The 8,828-nt window shown below is 47.9% G+C and overlaps 1 protein-coding gene across 1 annotated transcript in view; it reads left to right on the top strand.

The window, feature by feature from the left end:
- The first annotated feature begins 320 nt into the window (after positions 1-320).
- LONRF2 (LON peptidase N-terminal domain and ring finger 2) overlaps positions 321-8,828 on the top strand; it is a 52,055-nt gene continuing 43,547 nt past the window's right edge. The window contains exon 1 of the mRNA XM_006113553.4: positions 321-1,455. Coding sequence (XP_006113615.4) covers positions 810-1,455 — 646 coding nt within the window. The 5' untranslated portion in view covers positions 321-809. The remainder of the gene's footprint in view (positions 1,456-8,828) is intronic.

The following is an 8,828-nucleotide window of genomic DNA, read 5'->3' as shown; positions in this document are numbered from 1 at the left end:
CTGTTGTTACTGCACCCGCCATAAAGAAACCCAGCATGAGTTTCAGATCCCAATTTGAGTTGACAGGGCTGTTAGTTAAGAGGGAAAGGCTTCACGTTACACATATTAAACTGAGCGTCTGTGGGCCGGCTTCAGCCAGACAATCAACACCCGGGGAATTTCGGGCTGCTCCTTTCACAAAGCGGGTCTGGCGGGATCGTACCTGCACTGGCAGAATAGTGATAGAGATGTAGCCGTGTTAGTCTGGGGTAGCTGAAGCAAAATGCAGGACAATGTAGCACTTTAAAGACTAACAAGATGGTTTATTAGATGATGAGCTTTCGTGGGCCAGACCCACTTCCTCAGATCAAATAGTGGAAGAAAATAATCACAACCAGATATATCAAAGGATACAATTAAAAAAAATGAACACATATGAGGGCTAACGCCTGCTTCCCTCGGACACGGCTCAACAAGCCCATCCACGGGGCTGAAATCCGCCCAGGGACGGCGCAGAGCACCCAAGAGCCCTTTGCATCCACGCACAAGGGCTCGCACTGCAGCGGCGCGCTCGCTGCCGGGCTCTGTCTCCCTGCCTCGAGCAGGCTCCCAGCAGCGGGGGCTGCCCTCCCTCAAGCGGCCGCCAGAGAGACCCTGTGCAGCGGGGGACCGCGGCTGGGTGCATGTGCGCCGGTTACACAACCCCCTCCCCTTACATAAGCGGCTGAGGCGGGGACTGAGCCAGGCAGCGCCGCCCCGCGGGCCGGAGCCTGCCGGGAAGGAGGCGCGGCATGGCGTAGGGGCCGGGGCTGCCCGGCGAGCGGCGCGGCATGGAGCCGGGCGCGGGGCCCTGCGCCGAGATGCTGCAGGTGGCCGAGGAGGCCTTTCTCGGCGGCAACTTCGAGCTGGCGGCCGAGATCTACGGCTCGCAGCTGGCCGAGCTGCCGCAGCCCGAGCGGGGCCTCTGCCTGCGCCGGGGGGACGCGCTGGCCCGCGCCGGCCGCATGGCCGAGGCCCTGGAGGCCTACAGCGCCGCCGCCCGGCTGGCCCGCCCGCGGCCCGAGGAGCTGCGGGAGCTGGCCGAGAGCCTGGCGCTCCGCCTGCGCCAGAAAGCGCTGCGCCTGCCGCCCTGGCCCGCCGAGGGGCCGAGCGAGGCGCTGGGCGACCCCGCCTGCTGCCGCCCGCCGGCGCTGCTGGGCTGCCCGCTGTGCCGCCGGCTGCTGTGCGAGCCGGTGACCCTGCACTGCGGCCACACCCGCTGCCGCCGCTGCGCCGAGCCCGGCGAGTGCGGCTGCTGCCACCGGCCCGGCTCCGGCCCCGCCAGCCCCCGGATCAACGTGGTGCTGGGCAACCTGCTGGAGAAGTGGCTGGAGGGGGAGAGCCGGGCGCGGCGGCTCCGCGCCGAGGGGGACGAGCTGCGGGACGGGCAGGAGTTGCCGGCTGCGCTGGAGAAATACAACCAGGCGCTGGAGACCGGTGAGTGTCCGCCCAGGTCCCGGCCCTGCCTCCCCCAAAGTCCTTTGTCTTGGGCGCTGCCTGCAGGAGAGCCCAGGGAGGGCCGCACTGCACGGGATCAAATCCACGTGGGTCAGTGTGTCCAAGCCACGCCTGGTGACTGGTTCTTCTCAGTTTTGCCTCTAGTTTACACTAGCGTTGTGCTAAACCAGTTCCCTTGGAATACCTGGGGGGCTTAGGCTAAGTGCAAAGCACTGGGTTCTGGGAGATGAGGGAAGCCTATCCGTGTAGTCGGGGAGGGGGAGAGTGGTTGAGGGTTCAGCTAACCTAGGTGCACACTAGTAATAGAAGGGTTCTTAATGAACCCCTTATAGAGCTACACACACACACCTTTCCAACACTGGTCATCTGAAGAAGTGGGCTGTGTCCACTAAAACTCATGATACCATCTACATGTTTTGTTAGTCTATAAAGCGCTACCACACTATTTGTTTAAGTTTTTCCCTTTGGAAAAGGTCCTTTATGTGATCACGAGGTGTATGTGTTAAGAGGATAGAATGGTTCTTTGTGAGTCTGTTTAGCACCTTTACCTTTTCGCTTCTCTTCCTATTTCCAGTATCCTAAAGCAGTAGCACCTTCTGCTTTTGTTTCTGTATATTCCTAGGGACCAACAGCAGAGGAGTTATACTATTTTTTTTTTTTACTATAAAAAGGAGTTATACTATTTTTATGATGCATATGGCTTTGAGTTGTCCTATCAGTTTTTAGGGCTTTGCCATCATTTTTTCTTTAAAGGTTTTTTTTTGGTTTTGTAGTTATACGATTGGTGTATTAAAATATCCATGCAAATGGGGTGTATATGGGGAAACTCAAGGTGCTGTCAAATGAAGTGAAATAAGAGACTAACTGCCTAGTTAGACATCTAAATCTAGTTTAGTCACTTTAATAGAGTAATTGCATTCACTTAAACTTAACTGTTCATCAGTGGGGGGGAATTCTCAAGGTTTTGCAACCGTGAAAGTGAAGCAATATAATTCATTTCATATGTGTACTATTTGTTATCTTTTTTCCCTTGGACGATATAGACAGAGTAGTTGGTTTTGCAATTTGTCTGCTTAACACTGGTTCTTCTTGATTAGTCAACACTGCAGTTGATTCACTTGTAAACATAGAAGGGGGACTGTTTGTTCTTGGAATGGATAGTGAAATAGCAAAGCAAAGATGGAAATATATACAGTACGTCCTGTTATTGAAATTTTGTAGTCATGGAAGCATTTCTGCTGTTCTTGAACTGAGAACTTTATTTTTGGAAACCTGTCTTGGGAAAATTCCTAATTTGATAGCTTCAGTAGTTTTCTACTTAAGCAGCATTGAAACAGCGCTTTCTTGAATCAAAGTAAGTGTCCACACACAGACTTGCAGTGACATATCATGGCACGTGAATTAACAGTTTAATTATTTTGGTTCAGGTTTGTGTAGACAGGCCTCTGGATTATTTCATCAAGCTTTCTCTAAAATGATTTTGTGAGACTTTATGCCTCAAAAGTTATTGGAAAACATACCCAGTATCTTTAATTCAAAGAAAGGGCTAGTATTTGCAATTTGTAGTGGCACTGTGTTTGGAAACACATTGCCAAGTAACAGTTTAGCTAGCATGACAAATTTCAAACTAAGAAAGATTAAGTCTGATGCTGTAAGAAAGCACAAATAGTGTAAAACATCAGTTCTTACTGTGGTCTGAAGACCACTACTTGTGGTGTTGGCAGATCATGGTGTCCTAAGAGCACCTTTTTAAATAGATACTTAAACTTTTTAAAAACTGTATAAAACCAGCCTGTCTCTGCCAAGCTACTCTTTTGACAGGAAGAGGAAAGGAAACAGCCATTGTCAGTGGTAGGAGCTGCCAGCAGTAGAGAAATGTGTAGGGGAGAAGATAGTCAGTTGGTAGGGTAGCATATGGAGGTAGGGGAAAAGAGCCAGGAGAAATGGCAGACCAAGCAGTAAAGTAGTAATGTACAATGAATATAAGAGAATAGGTGGGAGGCAAAGGGAAAAAGAGAAACAAAAGTGGAATTATAAAGTAATTTCTTGTATTATCATAGACTGGCATGACTTTTCGCAAATGCTTTTAACAGAAAAGTTTTCCGTTAAAAGCATTTGCGGAAAAGAGCGTCTAGATTGGCATGGACACTCTTCTGCAAAAAGTACTTTTGCGGAAAAAGTGTCCATGCCAATCTAGACGCGCTTTTCCGCAAAAAAGCCCCAATCACCATTTTTCGCGATCGGGGCTTTTTTGTGCAAAACAAATCTGAGCTGTCTACACTGGCCCTTTTGCGCAAAGCTTTGCGCAAAAGGACTTTTGCCGGAACGGGAGCAGCATAGTATTTCTGCAAGAAGCACTGATTTCAGACAGTAGGAAGTCGGTGTTCTTGCGGAAATTCAAGCGGCCAGTGTAGACAGCTGGCAAGTTTTTTCCACAAAAGCAGCTGCTTTTGCAGGAAAAACTTGCCAGTCTAGACACCGCCTAGATGTTTTTCCAGAGCCATGCACATATGATGGCTGTTTCCATCACTACAGTGAAGTTCTCCTTTTGCGTCGGTCTCCCCAAGAAGTCAGCAATCAAGCAGGTGCTCTTTGGTTTGCATTTCACTACACGTGCATATGTTTGTATTATTAAAACAGCCCCATTTGATCATGTTAGTCTTTGATCTGCCAGTTTGTGTACATAGGCTGTTCAGGCATCACCACGTTGAACACCCTTTATCATCCCCTCTAGGAAGGTTCTCCTGTGGTTCCGAATCTGTTTCAGTGTGTGTGTGTGTGTGACTGTGTGCAGCAGTGTTCCTGTGAGCTGAGCACTTGGACAGCCGCTCAAGAGAGATTCAAATACTGTCTGGCTGACTGGCAGATGCCCAGAGTCAGCAGCACTTATTTCTGCTAGTGGTACACATCTGCATATGCCTTGGTGCACATAACAAAACTCATTCTGCACATGGATGGAAAAAATTAAAGGGGACACTGGTGTACAGTCTTTCATGCCATAACCGCAGCTGTACCTTTGTAGCTGTTTTATCTAAAGGCATAACTGTTGTCGTAACTCCTTGTGATTTTTAAGATATTTGGTTACTCTTATGTGACCATCTAATGGATGCCTTGTTGTAGTGGGGTGAAGGAACCCTGCACTCTAGGGGAGCTCTAGGAAGGTCCACCGGGGGGGAGGGGGGATTGCAGGGGCTGCCTGGCAGCTGGAGACTCACGGGCAGAGAAACCTGCACCCAAGCGGAAGCCACGGCCAGAGCCAAGGGAGCCGCCGGTGCACTTGGTAGGGGAAAAGTGGCGCCGATGGATAATGTCGCCTGCCGAGTCGGCGGGGAACTTAAAATGGAGCTTGGACCTGGGGGCGGGGAGAGGGGGAAGTGAGAGTTCCCCACGCACCGCTGGTGCAAAGTTATAGGTGGCGGGGGAGGAAGTGGCCCAGGGCAGGGCCGTGGAATCCGTGAGCAAGTGTGTTTGGGGACCACAACCCTGTCTGCTGGTCAGGGACTGGCATCCCTGCCTTAGGGCCCTGGGTCGGGACCCAGGAAAGAGTGTGGGCCCAGGTCCCCTTACCCTGCCTCCAGGGCTTGGCAATTTGGGAACTATTAGCACACAGCGATATTGACTCTGCAGTTGTCGGGGACTTCAACTATGTAATTGATATTGAACCGGTATATTAAGTTGATGAATTAAGGGCACATTGAAGGAGGGAATACGAACGGTATATAATAAAGTACTTATTGGGGACCCAGATTGAGAGTGGCTCCTTTCCATGGTCAGGCCTTTGTACACTTGTATCTTTCAATTGTGGTGATCTTTTCTTTAGCCTGCTCCCTTCCTTTTGCTACCTGGTGGTGCAATGCCTGCCAGTTAGTCCAGGCTATTCTTTGGCCTTTGGCTTTAGGCTATCTGTTATGTGACAGTTGGCAGTTTGAACAGAATATAGTTTCTTAGCATGAATGGACTGTTCCCATATAGTGTACTATGGAGTAGCATGTGGTAGCAGCAGTGGTTTGCAAAGTCTCTGGATTAGCTTTCCCACAGTGAGATGACTAGCTTTTGAAGGATGTTGTTACAGACACTAACTTTTTTCCTTTCATCTTTTCTATATGTGCTTTGAAGGAAAGTGTTTGGTCCTAGGTCATCTCCAGGTAGAGAGGATTCAGATGATTAATCAGTGGTATTTCATTCCACTTGATGGGTAGTTTCCACTTGGCTTCTGGGTGGCATAGGTGAACAGCCATCACTTTTGTCTTGGTTGGGTTGGCGTGCAGCTGGTTCTTGATGTAGTGAGTTGAGATGGTGCTTGTAGTCTGTCTTTTAGACAGTGGCAAAGTCCTCCTTCTGGGACATGATGCGTCCGAGATCACTGGCCTCTGTGAAGATTCTCCTATTGCTCTGTATGGGCTGGTTGAAGTTTGGTGCTAGCCCACTGTCCTATGGGAAGCAGTTGTGTGGTCTTAGGTGATTCCATTTCTTACAGTTTTACATAAGTCTCTTCTCCAGAAAAAGTCAGATGAGCTGCTCTAGGTGGTAGTCATTCTATGGCTGACTTTTTGGTCAGCAGGTTTTGGTAGCTGATTATATACAACTGATAACCATTGGTTATCCCTTTCTTGAATTCATCTTCTGTGTACTGGGGGATGGTTAGTAGTTTGCTGGTGCAGGACTTTCCTGACCTAAAGCAGGCTTGTTTTGGTATTGGATCCTGTTAGATACAAAGTGAAGCAATTGAAAACTAGCATTCATAAAGTTTTATAAAGGTGGCATAGGAGTGATACTGGCCTAAAATACTTTGTCTGAGGCATTCTTTCCTGACTCCAGTAGAGCTATTACACAGGCTTATTGTCATAATTTGGGTAATCTAAGGGTTGATGAATACTTGTTTAAAAAAGGCATAATGCCCATAACTTGATTACACAACCAAAGTACTTACTTTGCCTCCTGCATATGTCAAGGCTAGTTGCTTTGCCATTCTGCAAGTGACTTGTTCTGGCATTGAGTTTATGTACAGCAGGCTGAAATGATTTTCCTTCTAATCAATTTGCATTCTAATTAGTATTGTAGGTCACTTGCTCATAGCTTTCCTGTTGAACAGGAGCTGTTGTGGCTGTGTGTGGGGTGCTCTACTTTGGGTCATTATTCAACTTGTGAAAGGTCATCAATGTTTTCCTATAGTTTGGATTGTCTATTCCTTCAACCATTTATTTTTCCTTTCTTCTTAAAACTTGTTAGTTAGGGTTGTCCCTGCTGTGATAGTGTCTTACGAGAGAGGATCTTTGGTATTCTTTTTTATTCAGCTGCTAATATGGGAGCAAATCCTACTAAGTGCTCAGTTCTGCATTCTTGCACTGAAAGTGATTAAAAGTGCTGTAGTTGCTATAGCGGGAATATGCAAACGGAACAGGTAGGCTCTCCTTGCTAATGGTATGAAAAATGTTTTGAGAGACTGTTTATGATGTATTACAGTGTGAAAGCTTGAAAATGAATGCTGATAAATGCAATAAAAATATTTTTAGTCCCACTATTGGTTTTTGTACCCAGTGTATCAGACTTCAAAATGAAACACTTATCTGCCTGCAGTCGATGACTCATTATGCAGCATTTCTAGACTATCCTCTTTCATACTGGTGGTGAAAAGGTCTTTTTTGTAAAGCAGGGGTGGGGAACCCCTGGCTTGCCTGGATTCAGCCCCCAAGGCTCGCATTCCAGAGCCCATGCTGGCACTCCAGCCTCCTGCTGCCCCATCAAAGGACTGGGGCACCCAAAATCAACTAAGTTGTCCCCTTCTTCCTCCCCTCCCCCCTCCCCCCCCCCCGCTCTGGTGTGTAAGGGGAATATGGGTAGTGTCTTTCTTCTCAGTCAGGGGCCATATCAGTGAAGGTGTGGCTTTTTTTCCTCCCTTCTCACTTGCAATTTTTCTGTGGGTCAGTGGCCCCTGACCCAAAAAAGGTTACCACACCCTTGATGTACAGTATGTATTGGAACACCTGCTTGACTCTGCTATTGATGCCTAGGAGAAACTTGTTTGTGATCAGATCTGTGAGCCTTTGGCCATACACAGTTACACTTTCAACAATAATTGCTAGAAATAACTTCCAGTGTTTACAATTGCACTGTCAAAAGTTGACATGGCTGTGATGAAATCAAAGGGCTCCATGTCTTTCACTGTAAAATGTGAAACCATGTTTTGACCCACAAAAAGGAGCCATGATCTGTGGCAGTGGTCTCCAACCTTTTTAAGCACGAGACCACTATTTGAATTTAAGTCAATCCAGGATCTACTTCAAACCCAAATATCGTTATCCCGCCTCCTTCCTCACCCCTTCTCCAGGGCTCTGCCCTGCTCACTCTGTGGAGATGGGATACAGAGGTGTGAAGAGGGGGACACCCTGACAGTAGTGGGCCCCCCTCTTCTGCCTCGCCACCCTGCAGAGCAAGCAGAGGCTCCCAGGGACAGTACACAGTGGGAGGGAGGGGCAACTGAAGTGCTGATACTTGATACCCTCCTAGCCAAACCAGTCAGGATCACCTGTTAGAAGCTCCAAGATCTACCAGCAGATCCCGATATACTGGTTGGTGACCGCTATAGATAGGCTTGTCTACACTGCCACTTTACCGCACTGTAACTTTCATGCTCAGGGTTGTGAAAAAATACTTCTCTTCAGCACAGCACCTTACAGCATTGTAAAGCACCAGTGTAAATAGGCTTCTAGCTGCTGTTAGTTATACCACCTCCACAAGATGAATAGCTACAAAACTAGGAGAGGTCTCCCATCATTAGTGCCATGACCATACTGTCATAGCAGCAGTGTAGACAAACCCTGAATGTGGATACCATTCTGTCCAAACAGACATGTAATTTTATTTAGGCAAAAAGAATACTTGCAAAGTAGGGATGTTAAAGCACGTAATTCACTAACTGTGTAACCACTGAAATTTCCAGTAGTTATACAGTTACGCATACCTGCAGTGTGTGGGCAGCTGTTGGCTCCTGCCTGTTGCCCCTTTTGGGGATCTGGCTGCTGCCCTACTGGCTCTGATAAAGAGCCAGTAGTATGGGGTGGGAACCTGCATGTAACCCTGAACAGTAACGGATAAGCCTGGGCTTATCAGTTAACCATATAAATGGTTATACTTTTATATCGCTAATGCAAAGCATTCCCCATCTTCCACAGGGAAGTTACACTATTTGTTTTTCCTGCTTTCTCCCCCCCCCCTCCCCCCCGCTCCACTTTTAAAATTACAGTACTGTGCAGAACAATGAGTTAAACTGTGCTCACTTTGGGTATGTCTGCACTACCACACTAGTTTGAACTAGGGTGGTAATGTAGGCAACCGGAGTTGCAAATGAAGCC

Source organism: Pelodiscus sinensis, chromosome 1 (assembly GCF_052426305.1).
Source record: "Pelodiscus sinensis isolate ZL-2025 chromosome 1, ASM5242630v1, whole genome shotgun sequence".
In the NCBI taxonomy this organism is placed as follows: domain Eukaryota; kingdom Metazoa; phylum Chordata; order Testudines; family Trionychidae; genus Pelodiscus; species Pelodiscus sinensis.
Note: the sequence above shows the minus strand (reverse complement) of the source record. Positions and strands in the feature narration are given on the sequence as shown.